Source organism: Ambystoma mexicanum, chromosome 5q (assembly GCF_040938575.1).
Source record: "Ambystoma mexicanum isolate Mex_15411 chromosome 5q, UKY_AmexF1_1, whole genome shotgun sequence".
Classification (NCBI taxonomy): domain Eukaryota; kingdom Metazoa; phylum Chordata; class Amphibia; order Caudata; family Ambystomatidae; genus Ambystoma; species Ambystoma mexicanum.
In genome coordinates this window covers 111,314,446-111,336,635 of record NC_090933.1, presented here as the reverse complement: position 1 = coordinate 111,336,635, position 22,190 = coordinate 111,314,446, and the positions used below count along the sequence as shown (strand labels likewise).

General features: G+C 49.6%; 1 protein-coding gene across 2 annotated transcripts in view; it reads left to right on the top strand.

Moving 5' to 3' along the window:
* The window catches only part of HJURP (Holliday junction recognition protein), a 967,877-nt gene that overhangs the window by 425,674 nt on the left and 520,013 nt on the right, over positions 1–22,190 (top strand). For both annotated transcript variants that reach the window (XM_069620625.1, XM_069620626.1), the window contains exons 9-11: positions 17,958–18,016; positions 18,275–18,325; positions 19,722–19,776. In XM_069620625.1, the coding sequence (XP_069476726.1) occupies positions 17,958–18,016; positions 18,275–18,325; positions 19,722–19,776 (165 nt within the window). The remainder of the gene's footprint in view (positions 1–17,957; positions 18,017–18,274; positions 18,326–19,721; positions 19,777–22,190) is intronic.

The following is a 22,190-nucleotide window of genomic DNA, read 5'->3' as shown; positions in this document are numbered from 1 at the left end:
GGCTTTGGAAATGTTTCCGCTGCCAGGTGGTGCACTGAGGCCTCACTCACTGATGGTGGCCTCCAGGACTCTGAATATAATGTAATGGCTGATATAAACAGGGCTGGTTGGGCCCCACAACCTTATTTCTTTTTTTGGGATGCCACACCACTGCTAGTCAGCATTTTTGGTAACTGTCATGGCTCCCCCACAGTCTTTTGGCATGGATTATGTGACACCAATGTCGGTTTCGCTCTCATAAGTGCTTACGTTGATGCTTGGGTCCTGACAGTGTTACCAACAATGTTAAGTCCGTGCATTGGAAGTCCCTATGTGAATATACCACTTAGCTCTTCTCTCGCCACGATTCCATTGCATTCCTTGACACGATTGAAACCTACCACTCCTAGATAGATGTCATGCCCAGCTGAGAAACCACATAAAGAGGATTCTCGTTCCCATGTATATAACAACAAAAAGACTAGAAAAAGCACAGAAATAGTCCTGTTTCTTCCTTCTCCTAGGAAGTCTTACCATTTCTGGTCCAGGGAAGCTGACTCCTTGGAGGAATCTCCCCTTGCGCTGGTCTAGGTACCCTTCTAGGTTGTCACAGTGGAAGGAATTCAGGTGTAAAATGCTTAGGGTTTGCCAAGTCCCATTGGTCCCGTTGTGCCTTTTAAGACCAGTATAGGAACCTCATTGGTTGGTAATCGCAATCTTGCCAGCTTGGTTTAGACGTCTGGCAAAGACTGTCCCTCCTAAATGCTTCATTGCTCCACCTTCGGTAACTTTGGCACCAGTGCTTTTTCTACACTTGGCGCAGGAGATGGGCTAAATGGACTAGATGGAGATCCACTAAAGCTTGAGCTATGCCTCTGCCTACAGGTCAAATGCTCATGAATAGGCCAACCTTTTGTTGCAAATGCAAGGGAACCATATGAAGGATTTCACATGAGGTATTCTATGATGAGTGAGACTCTTGCCACCTTCATTTCTGATCTGCATGACACTGCTGGCCTGGCCACTTTTCCTGAATTAGAATTCATGCAGGGATAAATTCTTATGTGAAGCCCACCACATCTCTTCACAAGACCATCGCCTGGGCTGTTGAGTTTCTGGGTTTGAACGCTTCTTTAGTGTCCAAGGTCCCCTATGACCTCACTGACATATTAGGTCAGTGCACTTCTCCCATTTAACCCACCTCTTGCAGACCCTCTTAGGGTTATCTGGCTGTTTTTGCAAGTGGACAATGACTCGGTCAAAAAGCACCACCCTGCTCCCTCTGAGCCTCCTTAATGTTATCCCACGCCACAGACTTTGGTGGTCCAATGTCCGCCACTTTTCCTTCCTTACGCACAGACAGGAAGAGCAAACCTCTTGATGCCCTATACTGCATCTTGTAGCCTGGCTATGGGACTGTGAGTGTGCCTTGTGCTCTAGCAAGATATTCCCACCTGTGGTGAAATGTTGCCTCTGAGGCAGACCCTTCTAAGGTGTCTGGAGACTGCAATTTATATAGCCTGCTTAATGGGCTCATGGACAGTGCTCTAGAGACATTCCTGGATGCACACATATGGGTTTGCTCCAGATGTTCAGTCAAATCTCCTCAATGTCTTTTAATGGCATCCTTCTTTTTGGCACCAAACCAGAGGCCACTTTAAAACATTTAAGGTGTCAGTCGCCAGGGCCAATATCCTTGGTTGGGCAAACCAGCAGACCAGTCTTCCCTTCAGCAAAACAGCATTCCTTTTGTCATTTCCCCTCATTTGTCAAGGGTAGGATAAGCCCCCTCTGATATAGGTCAGAAGAATGTTACTCCATCAGAGACTGGGCTGAGGTGCAGTTAGAATCAATATTGTGCCTTCACGGCCCCCGCACAAACACCAGGTTGAATACCACTTGTATTGTTCACTGCGCTGTTGCGGGGGTTGTCCCTGTTGTCGGGGGAATGGGTGCAGATTATGCCAAAATGCTGAGTCTCAAATCTATTCTCCGGGCTACGGTTTCCTTTGTTGCACCACCCCTCCCAACAAAGCCTCTTTGCTGCCGTCCCCTGGATGCCCTTCATCCTGGAACAAATCAACCACCTCTTGGCGAAAGCAGAGATTTTACTTGTGCCTACGTCTGCAGTCGGGGATTGGTTTTTACTCCCATTATGTTTTGGTGCTGATGGATGGAAGCCTGCAGCCCATCTTGGATCTATGGCTTGTAACCTTGTTCCTCCACAATACAGGTTCAAAATAGTCCCTTTATCCCAGATCCTTCAGTCCCTGGACTCCTGTTTGGGCAAGGTCTCCCCCACGTGGACTACATCCTCCACATCATTCAGAAGGTACAACTTTTCCAACCCAAGAGCTAGATCCCAGCCTCTGCCTTTCTCTGCATTCTGGATCTCCTAGCCTCATCCATGTTCCTAGTGCTAAAGGGCCTGTTTGCTCCAGTGGCTACTTTGCTGTCGGTGGTCTGTTTCAGGGCACACATGACAGACTGCCTAGACACCATTGAGAGATGTTTAAATGCCTGGACCCCAGGTTGTCTCTCTGCTACTATATCTCTCAGATTTGGGACATCAGGAAAGATTACCAGCTGTTGTCAGTTTTGCTGGTACTCAGACTGTCAGGGCTGTTACCAAGCAGACCCTGTTTAGGTAGATTAAATTTCTGAATGCTTCGATCTGATCAGATCTTGGATTGTAGGTCGCGGAGGGGGTCAGAGGGGCTCAATCCACCAGATGCCTGGGGCTACTTCTGCTTTGCAGAGGGGGTATCACTGTCATTGAAGCACAGCATGGTTTTGACGTTGGACCTTTAATGTTCATAGAGTACCCAGCCTCGTAGTCATTACCACCTGGAAAAGGGAAGGGGGTACCCCTTGCCACTGGAGAAGCACCTCCGGACAAGGAATCCAAAAGACTGTATTCTCTAGGCAAACAAGTCACTTCTGCTGCCGCATACACTAGGCGAATTGCTAATAATACCACACTATTGGCAATCTATGCTGACGCGCAGTGGAACCTGCTCCAGGAAAGCCTCCAAGAGGTTCCTGAACCCGCCAAATCCAAGCTTCTCTCCATTGTAATCGAGGGAAGACAAGTTAACTAGAATGTGATCAGGAACACCCTGGACACGGCAGAAACAGCAGACAGGTCTCTGGCCCAAGGGACCCTACTTAAACCTGAAACCCAAACCTCTCTAATCAATAAGCCCATTGAGGAGTATAACCTCTTCGGAAAAGCGGTTGATGAGGCCTTGATGAGGCCTTGGACACAGCTAAAAAAGAGCATGAGACTCTTAAGTCTCTGCAGCAGATCACACAAAAACCTTCCCCCCAGAGAGGTAATAACTCTCGGCGGTCCTTTCGAGGGCAAGCCCGTGCTAATCAAAACAACTATGGCACGGGGAATTTCAACACAGGACAAACTTCAGGAAGTCTCGCATACTTCCCTTTAAGGGGTCAGCGATGCGGCAAAGGCAGAGGTAGAGGCCACAATCCTAGAGGAGCTGCAGCCTCTGGTCAGAAATGACCACTGCATCCAGGTCCCCTCCCATGTTACCCGGTCGAGGGGGGGGGCAAAAAACATCTTTCCTCACGGCAGGAGAGGGGATAACTTCAGACCGGTGGGTCATAAAGACTGTCGCCTACGGGTATTGCTTGGAATTTGCCCGACCTCCACAATTTGGACCGCTGCGCTCATGGCGCCTTTCAAGGGACCATCTGGAGAGCCTGAATAGAGAAGTGGAAGCGCTGCTGGGAAAGGATGCCATAGAAGCCGTCCCCATTCTTCAGGTAAACAAGGGTATTTCTCCAGCATGGGGTCTGGCATGGATTCACATGCTCATGAATATTCCCCGTCGTCAGGCTGGGAATCCTCGGTAAAGAAAAAACCAGTATCAGTTTCGTTTCTGATCTGTCTTTCGTAGTAATAACCAATCACTGGTCTCTGCGTCATACTGACCACAGCCAATGACTGCCCTCTACCTAAGCACCGCCTCTGGCAGCCATCTTCAGATTTTTACCGCACGTTCATGTGTTGGGATCCTCGTGCTATTGCTCTCGAGCGTTAGTGCTATTTTTTCGCGCTTTTTCACAAAAACTTCGATTCTTTCGGTCAAAAGAGCCTCAAGCTCCACCGATCCTACATCCGATCAACGGGGACCCGTGTCGGATTCATCTGTGCCCCTCAAGGGTGAAGATTTCGTCGAGCTACGCTTCGGAGGACTCCAGAAGCTTCTCAGGCCCGGTCTCGGAGATGGCCCAGGAGAAGGGAAGCTCGACGCCCGGAAAGCTGTTCAGGGCCTGCCCTGGATGCCAGCTGCAGAACGTCTTCAAGGAGGACGAACACTCTTTCTGCCTTTACTGCCTTCATGGGGACAAGACGCACGTGGAGAAGGACTGTGCGTTTTGCGGCAACATGTCGGAACGGACCATGAAGGACCGCCATCAACGTCTCGCCAGCTGGCTGGAGGGTAAGAGCCCGTCTGGCGAGAAGAAGAAGAAATCTGAGCGGTCTTCTAAGACCTTTGAGGGCGCCCCGGCGACGGGGGCCCAACATAAGGCCAAGCACCGCGAGTCCGCTGGCACCGGGAGCGCCGAACGGTCGGGCTCTACGGGCGCCAGGCAGGGCGCACCCTCCCCGGCACCATCAACCACGAGCCAACGCTCTGGGTCGGGTAAGAGGAAGGCCGAGCACCCGGCGAAGCTCCTGGAGAGACCCCGGTCGAGCTCTAAGGCAGAGGAGGAGCGTGGCAGTGCCCCCTCCCTCAAGGATAAGGCGGTGAGCGCACCTAAGGTGGTGAAGGCCTTGATCCATTCGACCAAGCCCTCTATCGAAACGGTCGCGGCGGCCCTGGCCCAGCCTGTGGAGGCTGCACCAGTGGTGGCGGCCTCGGGGCCCAGAATCTCCCTGCCTCCTCGGAGGGAGTCTTCTTTCGTGCCCATCGATAGGACCCCCGTGAAACCCTCCGTGGGGAAGAAGGGGGGGCAGGGCGTCGTCGTAGATTCGGCCTCAACCTCAGAAGAGGAACTGATCGAGGTCTTAAGCCACGGCCTAGGCGTGGAACAAGACCAGCCCGTCGGAATGGGCCCCGACGCAGGTGACGACGACGACATCGTCGAGGATACCGACGGGGCCCCTGCTCGCCCGTCGGATTCCCCTCTGCCAGCGCCGCAAGACAACTCAGCGGCCATTTTGTTGGCTATACAGTCCTTATGCTCCGAGATAAGGACGAGACTACCGTTACCGACGGAGGAACCTCTCCCGTCGGGGGATCCAGAACCGGGACCTTCTGGTGTTCCCCCTACCAAGAAAAGAAGGATTCATCCACCGCCTCCTTTTCAACCGTCGCGCCCCGTCCAGCCCTCCTCCCCGTCCACCCGAGGGGATGATACGGGGACTGACACGGCAGCGACGGGTACGGACGACGAGGCATACGACGAGGATTTTCCGTCGTCGCCTCCCACCAGGGCTTCTCCGCCCGACGAGATTGGATCGTTCCACTCAATGATCGCCAGGGCATCCGAGCTTTTCCAACTCTGCCCTGAGGAGAAGAAAAAGGAAGGCTTCCTTTACCAACGGCGCGAGACCAAGAGGAAGACGGTCCTCGCAGTGCCTCTGTTGGACGACATTTGGGATGAGGGCCTTTCCCTCCTCAAGAACCCTTCCACGACGCCAGCGAAAAGAGACCGGTACGAGAAAAAGTACCGGGTCCCGGACTCGGCCCCCCTATGCCTCCGGGCGCAGCCTACCCCGGACTCCGTCGTCTCCGCGGCAGCCAGGAAGAAAGCGGGGGGGGGTGCGGCCTCCACGTCGACTTCCCCGCCGGACGGCGAGGGAAAGAAATTGGATGCCATGGGGCGCAGAGTCATCTCGTCGGCGGCGACGACGATTAAAGCGGCCAACGCCTTGGCTATCGTGGCCCGCTACGACAGGGAACTCTGGTACAAGATAGCGCCCCTGCTGGATTTTCTGCCGGACGACAAGAGGGCGGAGGCCCTTGAGATCCTGCAGGAAGGTGAGGTGGCCTCGGACCACGCCATCACCGTGGCGACGGACATCGCCGACACTGGGTTCCGCCAGATGGGCAACGGCGTTTGCCTTCGACGTCGCGGATGGCTCAAGGCTACGGACTTTCGGCAGGACGTCCAGACCAGGGTCCTGGACATGCCCTTCGACGGGAACAACCTGTTTGGGAAGACAGTGGACGATTCCCTTCAGGCCATCAAGGCGGATACTGAGACGGCCCGGGCCCTTGGAGTACTGCAGCAACGGCGGACGCCCTTTCGGAGCGGCGGAGGCAAGGGCGCCTCCAAAGGTTCCGGCGGCGGTTTCGCTTCCTACCGTCAAGCGGCCCGCTCGTCGTCGCAAGAGGCCTACAGAGGACGAGGCAAGTCTGGCGGACCCCGCCGTAGTCGCCAAGGAGGCCAAGGCGGCAAGGCCGCGTCCAAGCAGGATTGAACCGGCCGTGGGGTCGGGCCCCCACCGAAGCACCCCGGTGGGAGGCCGGCTGGCGGGCTTCGTCAGCGTGTGGGAGTCCATCTCCACCGACCGTTGGGTGCTGGACGCCCTGGCCCGGGGCCACGCGCTCGAGTTTCAAAGAAGGTGCCCGCGCGTCGCCCCCGTGGCCAGGAAAGAACTTCACGTCCCTCAACTTCTCCTGGAGGTAAAGGCGATGCTCAGAAAGGGCGCCATCGAACTCGTCCCAAAGAGGCTTCGGGGCTCCGGAGTCTACTCCCGTTACTTCCTCGTGAAGAAGAAGACGGGAGGATGGCGCCCCATCCTGGACCTGCGACGCCTGAACAAGTTCATCAAGGCGCAGAAGTTCCGGATGGTCACCCTCCAGCACGTCCTGGGTCAGCTGGAGGAAGGAGACTTCCTATCGTCGTTGGATTTGGAGGATGCCTACTTCCACATTCCCATCCTAAAGGGGCACCGAAAATTCCTCAGATTCGTGGTCCAAGGGCGTCATTACCAGTTCAAAGCCCTTCCCTTCGGACTGCGGTCGGCACCCAGGGTTTTCACCAAGTGCCTCGCACCGGTGGCGGCGCAGCTGCGCCGCGAGGGGATTCACGTCTACCCCTACCTGGACGACTGGCTCATCCGCGCCAAGACGAGGGAGCTCGCCGTGGTCCACACGGCAAGGACCGTCCAACTCCTCACGGACCTGGGATTCTCCGTGAACTACGCCAAATCCCACCCGGTGCCCGCGCAAGTCGCACTGTTTCTGGGAGCGAGGCTCGACAGTGTCCCTTCTGGCCTCCCCGTCGGAGGAGAGGACCAGGACCATCCTGGGCAAGGTGCAACGGATGTTGGTGGCCGACGCGGCCAAGGTGAGGTCCATCAAGTCCCTCCTCGGGATGATGTCTTCCTGCATCTACCTCATTCCCATGTGCAGGCTCCGGATGCGCCCGTTGCAAGAGTTCCTGGATGCGCGCTGGATCCAGACGACGGGCAGCTTCGAGGAAAGGATCAAGCTCGACGAGAGTTTCCGACGAGCGATACGGTGGTGGGGCACCCGCGCGCATCTGACGGCGGGCATGGACTTCCAGACCCCAGCCCACCAGGTGACTGTGACCACGGATGCCTCCCTAGAAGGGTGGGGAGCGCACACCGAAAATCTGCACGCAAGGGGACTCTGGCTCCCGACGGAGAAGTCCCTGCATATCAACGTCCTGGAGCTCCGTGCAGTGTTTTGGGCCCTCAGGTCCTTCCTTCCGTCCCTCAAGGGCAAGGTGGTGAGGATCTTCACCGACAACTCCACCACCATGTTTTACATCAGGAAACAGGGCGGAACCAGGTCCCCAGCGCTGTCCAAGGAGGCGCAGGACCTGTGGCATTGGGCCGTCGCCCAAGGGATTCTTCTGGTGCCGTTTCATCTGGCAGGGATAAAAAACACCATCGCCGACTCACTCAGCAGGGAGCTGCGCTCGTGCCCCGAGTGGGAACTACGGCAGGATCTGGTGGATCGCCTCTTCCGACGGTGGGGCACACCCCAGATCGACCTGTTCGCGACGGCGACGAACACCAAGTGCCGGAGGTTCGCCAGCAGGTTTCCCCAGACGAGGAGCATGGGCGATGCTTTCTCGTTCCCCTGGGAGGGCCTGTTCCTCTACGCGTTCCCTCCCTTGCCTCTGCTAATCCGGCTCGTCAACCAGCTCAAGAGGTCACGGTGCAGGATGATCCTCCACCACGACCCGAAGTCGCTGAACTTGCAGGCCTGGCTCCTGCAGCGCTAGAGTTTGGAGGATACGACATACCGGCCGATTGCAGAGAGGTTCTTGCAAAGGCCAGGGCGTCCTCGACTCTTAAATGCTACGGACACAAATGGAAGAGGTTTTCTGTCTGGTGCCACGCACAGAAGATTAACCCTCTACGGATTACGGCTCCCCAAGTGCTGCCGTACCTGCTGACGCTGGCCAAAGCTGGTCTGGCACACGCGTCCATCAAGATTCATCTTGCTGCGATCTCCTGATACACCAGAACCACGGGCCGGACGTCCTTGTGGTCTCATCGTCTGGTGAAAGAGTTCATGAAGGGACTGTTCAGATCGTTCCCGCCGGTGAAGGCTCCGGCCCCGGCGTGGGAGCTCAACGTGGTGCTGACCAAACTTATGGGACCTCCGTTCGAGCCTCTGCACTCGGCCCCGTTGAAGTTTCTATCGTGGAAAACAGCTTTTCTCGTGGCCATCACCTCCGCACGACGAGTGGGAGAGATCCAGGCCCTTTCCTGCAAGGCCCCGTACTTGACTTTCCACGACACGAGGGTAGTGCTCAGGACGCACCCCTCCTTCATGCCCAAGGTACCGTCGGACTTTCATCTCAACGAACCCTTGGTGTTACCTGTGTTCTTCCCGTCGCCTTCGTCGCCGGCTGAGAGGACTTTGCACTCGCTGGATGTAGCTAGAGCGCTGAAGTTCTACGTGGACCGCACGAAAGGTTTTCGGAAGACGTCACAACTCTTTGTGAACTTTGGACCTGTCAATCAGGGGAAGGCTCTCTCGAAGGCTTCCATCTCCAGATGGCTCTCCGGCTGTCATGTACTGTCACCGGTTGGCAAACCGACCGCTGCCTGGCCGTCCGAGAGCCCATTCCACCAGAGCGATCGCAGCTACCACGGCGTTCCTATCTGGTGTGCCCCTGCTGGACATATGCAGGGCTGCTACGTGGAGGTCGACGCACACCTTCACGAAATTCTACTGCGTCGACCGGGATTCCAGGGAGGAGTCCAGGGTCGGCCAAGCAGTGCTGCGCAACCTGTTCGCCTGAGGTGAGCCTGGTGAGGAGGTAAGATGCTTAATGTTGAGTTGATGTGATGCTTAATGTTGAGCCTTTGCCACCTCCCGTGGTTGTGCATGTGTGTACTGCTATGTATTCTTTATTCATGAGCATGTGAATCCATGCCAGACCCCATGCTGGAGAAGGAACAAGTTACTTACCTGTAACTGTTGTTCTCCAGCATGGGTCTGGCATGGATTCACATGCGAACCCTCCCGCCTACCCCTCTGCGGCTCTTCACTTGGTCATACTGCCACTTCACGTGCTTCCAAATCTGAAGATGGCTGCCAGAGGCGGTGCTTAGGTAGAGGGCAGTCATTGGCTGTGGTCAGTATGACGCAGAGACCAGTGATTGGTTATTACTACGAAAGACAGATCAGAAACGAAACTGATACTGGTTTTTTCTTTACCGAGGATTCCCAGCCTGACGACGGGGAATATTCATGAGCATGTGAATCCATGCCAGACCCATGCTGGAGAACAACAGTTACAGGTAAGTAACTTGTTCCTTATTCACTGTACTTCCTTGTACTCAAAAAGGACCTCATCATGCGCCCTGTTCTAGACCTGCGCCCAGCGAACAAGTTCATAAAACCTCAAAAGTTTTGCATGGTAACACTACAGGAGGTGATCCTACTGTTGAAACAGGGCGACCATATGACAACATTGGACATGAAAGATGCATACTTTCATATTTCAATGTTGCCAGCGCACAGAAAATATCTAAGGTTCATGATAGAGGACAGGCATTACCAATTCAAGGTACTCCCCTCCGGCATCGCCTCGGCAACAAGTGTGTTTACCAAGGTCCTGGCAGGGGCTGCACCACACCTTCGCAGGCTATCCGTCCCAGTTTACCCTTACCTCGACGACTGGCTCATCACAGGGGACTCTTACAACACATTTTTGAACACCCAAAAAACAGTAGATCTTCTCTTCAGCCTGGGTTTCTCGATCGACGAGAAGAAATCCAGTCTAGTCCCCAGTCAAACATAACAATTTCTGGGGGCCCTAATTCGGACGGAGGACGATCTCGTCTTCCCCTCCAACCAGAGGGTTCAGAACATGCTTTTTCAGATTCCTCAATATGTAGCCAGTCGGGAGGTGACGGTGCTAAGGCCATGTGCTTGCTAGGAATGATGGCGTTGTGCATATACTTGGTTCCCCACGCGCGGCTGCGCATGCGTCCCATGCAAGAGTGGCTCCACAGCCAGTGGTGTCAGGCCAGCGGACAATGGGAAGATCTGGTAGTTGTCTCGCCGACCCTCGTTCTCTCTCTGCAGTGGTGGTCAAGAGAAAATCTCTTGAAGGGGAAAACCTTCACCACCCCTGTAGTGGAAGCCACTCTCACAACAGACACATCTCTCACGGGGTGGGGAGCTCACTTGCTTCAGCAGACAGCACATGGATTGTGGTCCCCTCGAGTACCGTCCAACCATATAAATTTACTGGAGCTATTAGCAGTGTTCAAGGCATTAAAGGCCTTTCAGATGTAATTGCAAGGAAGACAGTGCTGATTCTAACCGACAGCACTAGAGCCATGTATTACCTGAACAAACAGGGGCACTCACTCTCCAGGGCTATCCAAGCTGTCCCAAAACATTTGGATATGGGCTCTCAGACACAAGATGTTTCTGCTGTCCCAACATGTTCCAAGGGAACTCAATCTTCTGGCAGACGTGCTCAGCAGAGATTTTCCTCTGCCCGAAGAATATGAATGGCGTCTGCACGAAGACCTCGTGTCCAATGTCTTTGCAGAATCGGGCTTCCCAGAGATCGACCTGTTTGCAACTCAGCAGAACGCCCAATGCCAAGACTACGCCTCCAGGTAACCCCAGAACCGAGAACTGCTCCAAGGGGAACGGTCTCTGGATAACATGGTCAGGGAAATTTGTTTACGCTTAAATGACCCCCACCCTCACCCCCGATACTGCTTTGCAACAAAATAGTGCACAAGGTGCACCAGGAACCAGTTTCCATGATATTGGTGGCCTCCATGTGGGCTTGCCAACCCTGGTTCGCTCATCTGATGGAAATGTCCCTCTCCCCACCAGTAAAACTACCCTGCCTGTACAACATGTTGTCCCAGGACAGGGGGGGGGACTATACACCCATGCCCACAAACTCTGAATTTAGCAGCCTGGCTCCTGTGGTCATAGAGTTTGGACAACTGCAGCTCCCTCAGATGTGCATGGACATACTCAGGGAAGCTAGAAAACCTAACACCCGTTATTGCTATGCCAGCAAATGGAAACATTTTGTTATCTGGTGTAATACCAAGGCGTCAATCCCATGGATTGCTCACCCACACACATTGTACTTTACCTAACACATTTGTTGGACACAGGGTTGGTCTTCAATTCTCTGAAGGTTCATCTGGCTGCTCTTGTCAGCCTACACCACTTCACACCAAAAAGTGTTGTGGTGGAGGAAACCAGTGATTAAGGCCTTTATGGAAAGGGTTAAGAGAATTTACCCTCCCATTTCTCACCCAGCTCCTGGGTGGGATCTAAATGTGGTTTTTACCAGGCTCATGGGAGCTCCCTTTGAGCCTATGCATAAAGCAAGTCTAAAAGACATGACTTATAAAACAGCCTTCCTAGTGGCTATCACTTCTATTAGAAGAGTGTAACGCTTACCTGAACTCTACCGGGACACCCTGGAGCTCTTGCTATTTCAACCCCTCACTAAATGTGGCAAGTGGTTTCTGTAGAAAACAACAAAAAAAACTACCCTTAGTAAAGTGTCCATTTGTAAATTCTATTCCACAAGGACAATATGGGAATGATTCTCTTGTAACCCAGTAAGCTCACCTGATATTTTAATTTAGAGAGCTATCCATCCTATTCTACCCAGCGGCGCTATTCCTGAAGATGGTGGTATTCATAGAGGAAGGAATAATTTAGAAAAATATGACTACTAATGCAAGAGGGTACTAATGAAGAAAATGAGGGGACTTGCAATTAAATGGATTGGCATTAGAATTCTCTTAAATATGTTTATAATGAAATGCATAGGGTATGAAAGAACTGACGTGAATTGACCAGAATAAATACCTATGTAAAATGCATCAATGGCCAAATGAGATAACAACCCTAACTGACGGTCGTATAAGGTGAACAACATTCACTTCCCAAACACCTCAAGAAGCAAATAAGAGGACTGACGAATATAATGTAGTAGTGTGTTATTCCCAATTCGCCTATCAAGAAAAAATAGCGAAGACCGTATAACGCTTAGTCACACATTATCACAGAGCAACGCACAAGCGGAAAAGGCTACTCTTTGGAAATCACCAACAAAAACAGCGGCATGAAGAGTGCCACTAACGGTGTTCTACAACTCTAAGCTAACCTCACATAAGACTGAGAAAATATGTAAACACATGTGGCAACAAGCCACCAAACGGTACTTGCGTGTGCGCTGTAAAACTTCTTTCATGAACTCTGATGGGAAAACTGTCCATGATGAAATGAAACAAACTGAGGAGAAAATGGGAAGGAAGGGCACACGAACTAAGACTCCAGGAAGGGGCAGCAAATGGGAACAATAATAGGCTAAAGAAAAAGGGCAAAGTAGGTTAATTTTGCTTTGACAGGAATCAGCTGTGGAAACGGAAAGACCGTAGTAAGCGTTATTACCGCAGTAAGCGTTAGCACTGCAGAGCAGTCTATGACGCGAAGCACGAGTCTCCAGGAAGGCAGGGCTAATATAGGTAAACAAAGCAAATGACTAGACCTGTAAGGTTAGTCTTTCAAAGGCACATACAGGCGGCCAATTAGAGAACCAGGAATCCCTATTAGTTCACTGGGAATTTATGGAATCTGTCTAACCTAAAGCTATTGCTTGGTGGGGAATTGGGTATTATTCCCCACCAAGATTAACCCTTCAAGGTTTTCCCATAGAACTTAACCTGAAGCCTGGCCTGTGGTCATGACAAAGAGTTAGCGAACTACAGGCTCTTTCTGTTCTAGTCCCTTTTGTCACAGTCCACAGGGATAAGGTAGTTCTGCGCACTCACCCCAGATTTGCACTTAAATTCATCTCCAAGTTCCATGTGAACCAATCGATTGAACTACCTACTTTTTTCCAGAATCCCACTAGCATGGCCGAAAGAAGCCTACACACACTAGATTTGCGCCGCGCAGTCATGTTTATTTTTATTCATTTATATTGCCCGCCAGACCCGAAGGTATGAGGGCGCAGGAGCAGCAAGGTTATTCTCTGCTTGGTTACAGTGCTGTACAGTAATTTACAGTGTGTACATAGGTTGATACAGTTGAGTTGCGATGGATACAGTGATATACAGTTTACAGGTACACATATTTACATAATTAGCAAAGGCAAGGTCAGTTATTGGTCATTATTCTTTAACCATTGAATGTTGCTACGCCTAAAGTGGGGATAGGTTTGAGGTGTCCTAAGGGAGAGTGGTAAGGAGTTCCAGTGTTGGGCTGCTTTCACCTGGAAGCTGTTGCCGCCCATTTTGGTTCGATTGAACCTGGGAACTGTAAGTAGGTTAGCATTGGTGGATCTGGTGGGCCTGTTAGGGATGTATCTTTTTATTCAGTCGGCTAAGTAGCGGGGGGCTGCATTATTGAGGCATTTGTGTGTTAAGGAGGCTACTTTGAGCAGGATTTTGTCGGTGGTGGTAAGCCAATTGTGAATTCTCCTGATGTTAGAGATGTGTTCTCTCTTGGGGATGCTGAGCGCTGCTCTGAGAGCATTGTTTTGCATGGTCTGTATTTTATTGGTACCCTGTTTGGCTCCTACATAAAGAGAGTTACAATAGTCCAGTTTTGATAGTACAAGGGCTCTGGCTAGGGTAATGCAGTTCTGAGTGGATAGGAAAAGTTTGGCTGCTCTTATAAGCTTACATGTGTAGGCTGTGGAAGTGGCCATGGAGCTAACCTGTTTATGGAAAGAGAGGGCGGAGTCTAGGTAGATTCCTAGGGTTTTCACTTTTTGGCTACCTTGATGGGATTGCCGTCTATAATGAAGCTGGTGTAGTTGTGGTCCAGTTTATTTAGATTAGGGGTGTCATCATTCAGGCATAGACTGTGGGAGGCCATCCATGCCTGGATGATGAGGTATACCCTGTTCACCAAGGCCAAATCCTTGTAATCTCCCGTCAACGGGATGAGGATCTGGGTATCATCGGCGTAATTAGTGTAGGTGATACCCAGTCTGTCAAGATCATCAAACGGGGGCTTCGTGAACACGTTATACAGTGTGGGGATGACGCATGAGCCCTGAGGGACCCCACATGTCATGGGGTTGGCGGAAGCTGAAGTAGAAAAGACATGCATAGATCTGTTGCTCAGGAACGACTGAATCCAACCGATGGCTTGTTCTATCTGGAAAGAACTAAACCACTGAGAAAAACGAACCAATTTTTCGTTTCAGTGGCAGCTGGTAGAGAAGGGGATCCTGTCTCTAAATCAGCTATCTCAAGGTCGATTGTCAAATGCATCACAGTATGTTACACTCTTGCTAAGAGAGAACTGCCCTTCAAGCCTAGAGCACATTCTACTCGAGGCACTGGGGCATCCATAGCATTCATTGAAAATGGTCCCCTTGAGTCCATTTGCAAAGCAGCAACCTGGAGTTCTGTACACATCTTTACAAAACATTATTGCCTAGACACTCATTCTAGGTCTGATTCTCAGGTGGGACAAGCAGTACTAAGACATCTTTTCTCTACTGTTTCTTCTCACAACCCACCTCCAATTCCGGGTACTGCTCGCTAGTCTATGCACAGCATGTGATTCTAAGCAGATTAACAAGCATCAGAAGACATGCATTACTTACCGTAATAGCATTTCTGATGATTGTATCTGCTTAGGTTCACATGCGCCCTCCCTACCTCCCCGCTTGGAGTGGAAGGAACATAGACATCTTACTACTTTCTCTCTTCATGTACTCACTTACTATAGCCTTGGGCTCCCTCATGGCAGGAAAAATACAATTGGTGGGACCTCGGCACATGAGGGGTTTTGGGTACACTGCACATCACAATAGGGATAGTGTTACAGACATGCCTATGCGGACGTCCCCTTTCGATCCCCGAATGTCGAGATGCAATACTCTGCGGTTACCACTGGATGTCGGACCATATGCACAGCATGGGAATCTAAGCAGATACAATCATCAGAAATGCTATTACAGTAAGTAATGCATGTCATTGAGAAGGTGTTAACCATCGTAATTTGGCAGGCACTGGAAGGTAATCTGGAACAGAGGACCTCCTGTAACTGCACGAATACTCACACAAACCTGCTGACTCTCTCCTTTACACCATTAAACAATAGAGTGCTGTTATCCCCCATGATCAATTTCGACCTAGCTGCCCACCATTATGCACCACCATGCACACCTCAGCAATCTTTAGAACGCAGCTATCCCCCATGATAAAATCATCTTAGCTGCTCACAAAATGTAATATACAGCACAACCTCTGCTAAAATGCAGCTTCCCTCAACAGTTCGGCTTAGCTGCACACACATTCATGTTCTCACACAACCATCACACTACTTGTCACTAGGGTCGGTAATATCCTCTTCTTCACAAGAAGACTCCGTTTCACCACCCTCCCCAAGCTCCCTCACCTTCGTCCTTCTTCTTGGTTTTCCTTTTCTCGTTGCTTCTGGGTCTCCTTTTTTTTGTGAAGATAGAGACATCCACGGAAGGATGCCACCGTGTCACCGTAACAGGTCTGACGGGGGTTAACCCTCCGTGAACGTCAAGATAGGGGAAAAAGCCAACGGCACAAAAAAACCCCGGAGAGACTTCCACACAGTGATCGTGGAGCAGGCTTGAGTGGACCGGTAGAAGTGGAGAACGCGGAGCAGACGGTAGTATCAAGGCGGAAAGGCAATCCGAAAGGTAGGCTGAGCCCCGGTTCACTGGCGGGCTGTTGAGTACAAGGCGTGTGGCGGAGACAATCTGAAAAGGCAGGCAGAGGTCTGGTAGACGGGCTGGCTGAGGAATACAAGGCGAAAGACATGGGCAAACAAAAAGGAAGGTCGAGATAATAAAACAGGATAGTAAGAAAAATAATCCGAAGAGAAGGTAGAAGCAAGCTGAAAAATAGGAAGAGAAAAGGGGAAGGGACAAAAGGAGAAGGAGGCTAACAGGGGAGAGAAGGAAGAATAGGAACGAAGGAGAGAGAGAGAGAGAGAGTCAGAAGGCGAGAAAGTAGAAGGAGCAAGCGGGCGGAACAGAAGCTAGGAAGGGCTCCCGGAGGAAAACGGGAGAGGAGAGGGGAAGGATGGATGCGAGGTCTGAAAGCGGGAACACACAGCGAGAGCGACGGCAACACGGGTGGGTAACCAGGCAACGTTGCAACGCGTCCGCAACCCGGAAGTGGCTGAATAAATACCTCCGGTTACGTGCGCGTGCAAGAACTAGACCGGTAACACCCGCAAGAGGGAGAACGTGATGGAAATGCTATGGTGGACCATAGCGCCAGCGGTTCCAAACCCGCCACCCTCGCCGAGACATGACACTATTCCTAACTTTAGAATGCAGCTACCCAACACAAAATTCAGTCTAGCTGCACACATGCCGAGTGCACACACGCACTACTTACTTCCCTACTTTCTCTAGTGACCTGGACTACCGTTCCCAAGGGCGTTCAACCCACAACGCGTTGAGATCATACCAATGGTGAAACGTGCTATACAAATGCCCAATAACATAACATTGAGATCTGTCAGGTCACTAAGTTGGCTACCGTGCACATGTTCACCAAGCATTACTGCATGGACGGCTTCTTTGTTCAGGAAGCCCGATTTGCCTCGTTGTGTTCCAATGATTTGTGATGTAGGTGATGGTTCGTCGATCTCCACCCTCCTCCAGGTTCTGTACTTCTTTGTGAGTCATTGTAAAACCAGGCATTTGTGAGTAGAAGGAAACCATTACAATACACACAAACTTTTTTAGTAACGCAATTTCTGATGGAAAAGTCCTTCACCCCCACCAAATCTGCATTGCAACCTATCTCTGCCCTCTTGTGGAGGGTATCTTAAATTCTTCTTGTTCTTCAGCAGTTGAGTCCGGGTGAAACTAGGTGGAACCGAGGTCATGAGGCCCAGCTTCCTAGGCTCTGTCTTCACCACCCATGACATCCCGATCTGAGCCATGGACACTTACAATGCATTTTTGAGGCTGCATTGCGCCCCCCCACCAGTGGCAAAAAATATACAAAGTCGGAAGGACACGAGGAGATGTTGTAGTTCTAAGATGAGGAATATGTATTGGGAAGGATTAATCCAAGATGAGGAATATGTATCAGGAACGATTAATCCATGATACAGAATATTGTCTAAAGTAAGTAATTTGTTCATTTGTTGCAATACTGTACATTTGCTGTATTGTGGTGCCAATTTCTATTTCCATGTTCTACCACTTATAATGTGCATCTGACCATGCGGCTAATCTAGTGTTCAATTTAACTAATGTAATGTAGGAAAACTACTTTTTCCTAAATGCATTTGTCAAAACAATCTGGTTACTGAGGCAAAATTGCAGAAAGGAAATCCTCCTATTTGTGTATCTATCGTTTCAAAAACTGGATCAAGCTACCTAATTGGTTGCCCAGCAAAAAGGAAATTTGTGTATCTGCATTTAATAAACTAGTGTTCCGCTTGATATGATTTACTCTTACCTGTATAATAACCATTGAATGTGGTTACTTGGAATTTCAGATGACCAGCACAAGCAAGGTGGCACTGAAGTAATGGTGAAACCACTACCAAACAAGGCTGTAAGTTTTTCTGTTGAGGCATCAATCGTGACACATATTGATGAAAAGGGAATAATCGTTCCATTTATGCTGATGGGAAGTAATTGGGCACAATAGCAAACCTGTATATTGACACAACTGTATACAAAAAGTAATTGGGCACCCTTGAAAATGCACTGACTGAATAAAATGAGGTTTATATTGGTTACATGAATGCAAAGTTGGCTTCGACAAATCAGTAAATATCTTAATGATACTCTTGGGTACCTTTCCTTACAGATTTCACATGTCGAAATACCCCCATGTGCCACACTGCATCTGAGGCAAAAGGTCAGTGATTTTTCAGAAAGGATGCTGTAAGGGAGGCATGGTATCACAAGTATGACACTGACACAAAAGGTACAATTTCTAAAACCTTCATTCAATTCTCCGGTTTGGAAAAACTCCTACTTTGCTCTATAGCTAAGATGGGAGTAGGCTCTACCATCAAATAATAAAGAAAACAGTCTTAGTCCGTCTCTGTCAAATCGATAGGGCCTATATTAACAAAACCTAATGCCTGCCCTCTCTCTTATACAAATAGTGTGCAAAGGGGAATATGTATGCAAAGGAAAATCAATGTTAGAATATAAAGAATCCAAGTGGCTGAGTCAGCTCGACTCCCCACGTTTGACAGCACTGAGTAAGGTAGTCGCTGTAGACAGGCTGACACACTCTGGCTTAGGTTCTCAAAACAAAGCACTTCAAAACGTGAATCTAGGACCGCCTGGCTTTCCATGTTAGTCACTTTTCCAGCATTCTGAAATTCTTTCACAGTTTAACCAAAAGATCACACAGGTCTCCTCTTTCGGATTCGGACCTCTCAATTACAGCACTTGTAGCGATTCCCTTCCCCAAGCTGGATGGGACCGAGCAGGCGGAGAACGAAGAGTTGATTCCGGTTGCACTGAAAGGTGCAAGCGCTTCCGAACAGTCATTGATGACAAGTGCCAGGCAGATGTCTCCTCTGGCATCGGGAGGTTTGATGGCAAAGAGTTCTTTAGGGCTAGTGATGTAGGGTTACTTGAGCTTTCCTCTGTGTCAGTGGTGCAATGGTGTTGATGGTGTGAGCCAAAGTCAAATTATAGTTATCCACTAGTGTGTTAGAGTCAAAAATACCAGTGGGGGCTTGGATTCATTCATCCAGAGATGGCAGAATGCAGGCTTTATTGATGTTTATTTAGCTTCTGGTAGCTGTTGTGGGAGGGGAGAGGTGCTGTTGGGTGAGGGTTTGAGAGTGTGATCTGTCCAAGGGCAGTAGTGAGTGGCTGTAAGTGTGAGGTTGCTGTTCAGATCAGCGAGCCAGTACAAGGTTCTTCCTTTGATAAGTGTGGGGTTAATAATTTGCTAGTTAAGGCCAAAATCGGTTATTGCGTTGGGAAGGGATAGTGCATTGAGATCATCTGGATCATTTAAACCAAGATTAAGGTCTCCCACGAGAAGAGTCTTAGATCTAGGCTTGGAGTCCGAGAGAAGATGGAGGATGTCCTCATCGAAGGATAGGAGTGGGCTCGGTAGACTAGGAGGATGGAATGTACATCTGACTGATAATTGCACATTCGTTTTCATCAAAAGCCAGTTCGATTAGGCATCACCCAGTCATTCACCATTGTAACATGCTCAGTATTTTTATTTTAATATTGCTTTCACTGTTAGTGTTTCACAGTTTGTTTTGTCCCATTTTTAGGAACAGACGAAACCTATTGCTTCAGATATCAATAATACAACCTTTATTTTATCAAGTAAGTACAGCCCTTTAGTTAATTGGTCTGTTTTAACATGATTTTCAGTGTATATGTCTATGTGTAGGGGGAAACATTTCAAGTTTCAACCCACTAACCAGCTATAGAAAGTCACTCGCCACCACAATCCTTAAAGCACACCATTTCTTACTTGCAACAGTGAATTATCATTAGCCTGTGGCGAGTGCACATTTTGAGGCGTGTGTGTTGTATACAAATAAAGGGCAGTCACCTATTTTGGGGGGCTTAGAGGACAACTTTAAAAGGCGATCAGACTGCTCCTTGTGCCACTAAGTCGTTAATGTCTGCATTGACATATACCCCATAATATCTCCATAATTTGCTACACAGCAATCTGCATATGAATTATCATAACCTAACCTCGGAGTATAAAAATGAAAAAGTCTACAAAAGTTAGCAATTGCAACAAACTACTGTCCATATTTCTCACCTAACATCACTAGACGGAAGCAGATGGCGATGCAACAGTGTGCGGAAAAGAGTACCCATCATATTACACGGTCCCAGCTTCAAGCACATAATTTTTCCTTTTTGTATAGTCCCTATAGTTTGTTCAAATTTTAGTTGCAGGACTAGAAGTATCATAATCAATATGAAGAGCCTTAAAGTGAGTACACAATGGCAGGTTATCCCGCACCTGTTATGGGAAACCTTGAGATGGCTGTAACTGCCTTATGGGTTATCCTAAGTGAGCCCCCGTGATTAAGTGATCTGGCACAGGTTTGTAACTTGTTGCTATGAATGATGGGAAAGGCATATACATCTTCACATGCATTTTGCACTAAACACTATTCTCCAGCATGGAGTCTAGCATGATGAATATTTCCTGTCGTCAGGCTGTGAATCCTCAGTAAAAGGCGTGTGTGTGTGTTGTATACAAATAAGTGGCAGTCACCTATTTTGGGGACTTAGAGGACAACTTTAAAGGGTGATCACACTGCTCCTTGTGCCCCTTTGTGTCTTTAATGTCTGCATTCCCATATACCCCTTAATATCTCCATAATTTGCCACACAGCAATCAGCATATAAAGTAGCATAACTTCACTGCGGAGTATAAAAATGAAAGTCCATAAAAGTTAGTAATTTCAGTAAACTACTGCCCATATTTCTCACCCGACATCACTAGACGGAAGCAGATGGTGATGCAACAGCATGCATAAAAAAAGTACACACCATATTACACAGTCCTAGCATCAAGCACGTCTCATTTTTACCTTTTTTGTATAGTCCCTATAGTTTGTTTAAATTATAGCTGCAGGACTAGAAGTATAATCCAGTATGAAGAGCCTTAAAGGGAGTACAGAATGTCATGTTATCTCGCATCTGTTATGGGAAGCCTTGCGATTGCTGTAAAAACTGCGTTATGGGTTATTCTAATTAAGCCTATCGTAATCTGGCAAAGGTTTGTAACCTGTTACTATGAATGATGGGAAAGGCATATGCATAGCCACATGCATTTTGCGCTAAACGCACTATTCTCCAGCATGGAATCTGGCATGGATTCACATGAATATTCCCCGTCGTCAGGCTGGGATTCCTCAGTAAAAGAAAGCGGTTTCACATTTAAAACTGTATTTCGAAGGGATTGTGTCCTCCGATGTATTCCTTATCTTTAATAATTCGTCTCCAGCTTGCTGGCCTCGGACATTTTTTCTGTAGAGGGCGCTGCGCGTCGACGTCTGCCGAGTCGATGTCCCTCGACGGCTACCATATCGGCGCCGACGTCACCATGTCCATAAATAGCCACGCACGGCGTCCGTTGCTCAGTTCCGTTTTTCCACGCTTTGTGGGGCCTCGGAACATCGTTGCTCAGTTCAGTCAGATAAACTTTCTACATCTACTCGAATATACCAACTCGTTCTCGATGGCATCTTCATTGGAACCGACTACGCCGCGATCTGGCTTAAAAAAAATGTCAAGACTGCAGTAAAAAAATGTCGATAACGGATCCACACAGGATCTGCTTGTGGTGCTTGGGAGCCGAGCACCATTGTTCGGAGTGTGAGGACTGCATGTCCATGACGGCGAAAGCCTTGTAGGAGCGCAAGGGGAAGCTCGAGAGAGGCAAGTCAATCAAAACCTCCTCGAAAGTTTCTTCGGATGAGTCGAGGCATTTGTCTCCTCGCCGTCAAAAACATTCCCATTTTCGATCTCGAAGTAGCTCCCACCATTTGTCGAGATCAAGGCACTCAAAGAAGAGATGTCGAAGATCCCCTTCCTCGTCGTCTTCTGTTTCCCCAGAAAGGGTCTCCTGCCCCACAAAACACAGCTCTCAGGCTGAGTGGGAGGAATTCAGGAAGAAAATGTTAAGCGTCTTTGAGAAAGCGGCCTCGACCCCCTCGAAGACAGCTGAGGGTGATACCCTGGGTAAAAAACCCAAAAAATCAAAACAC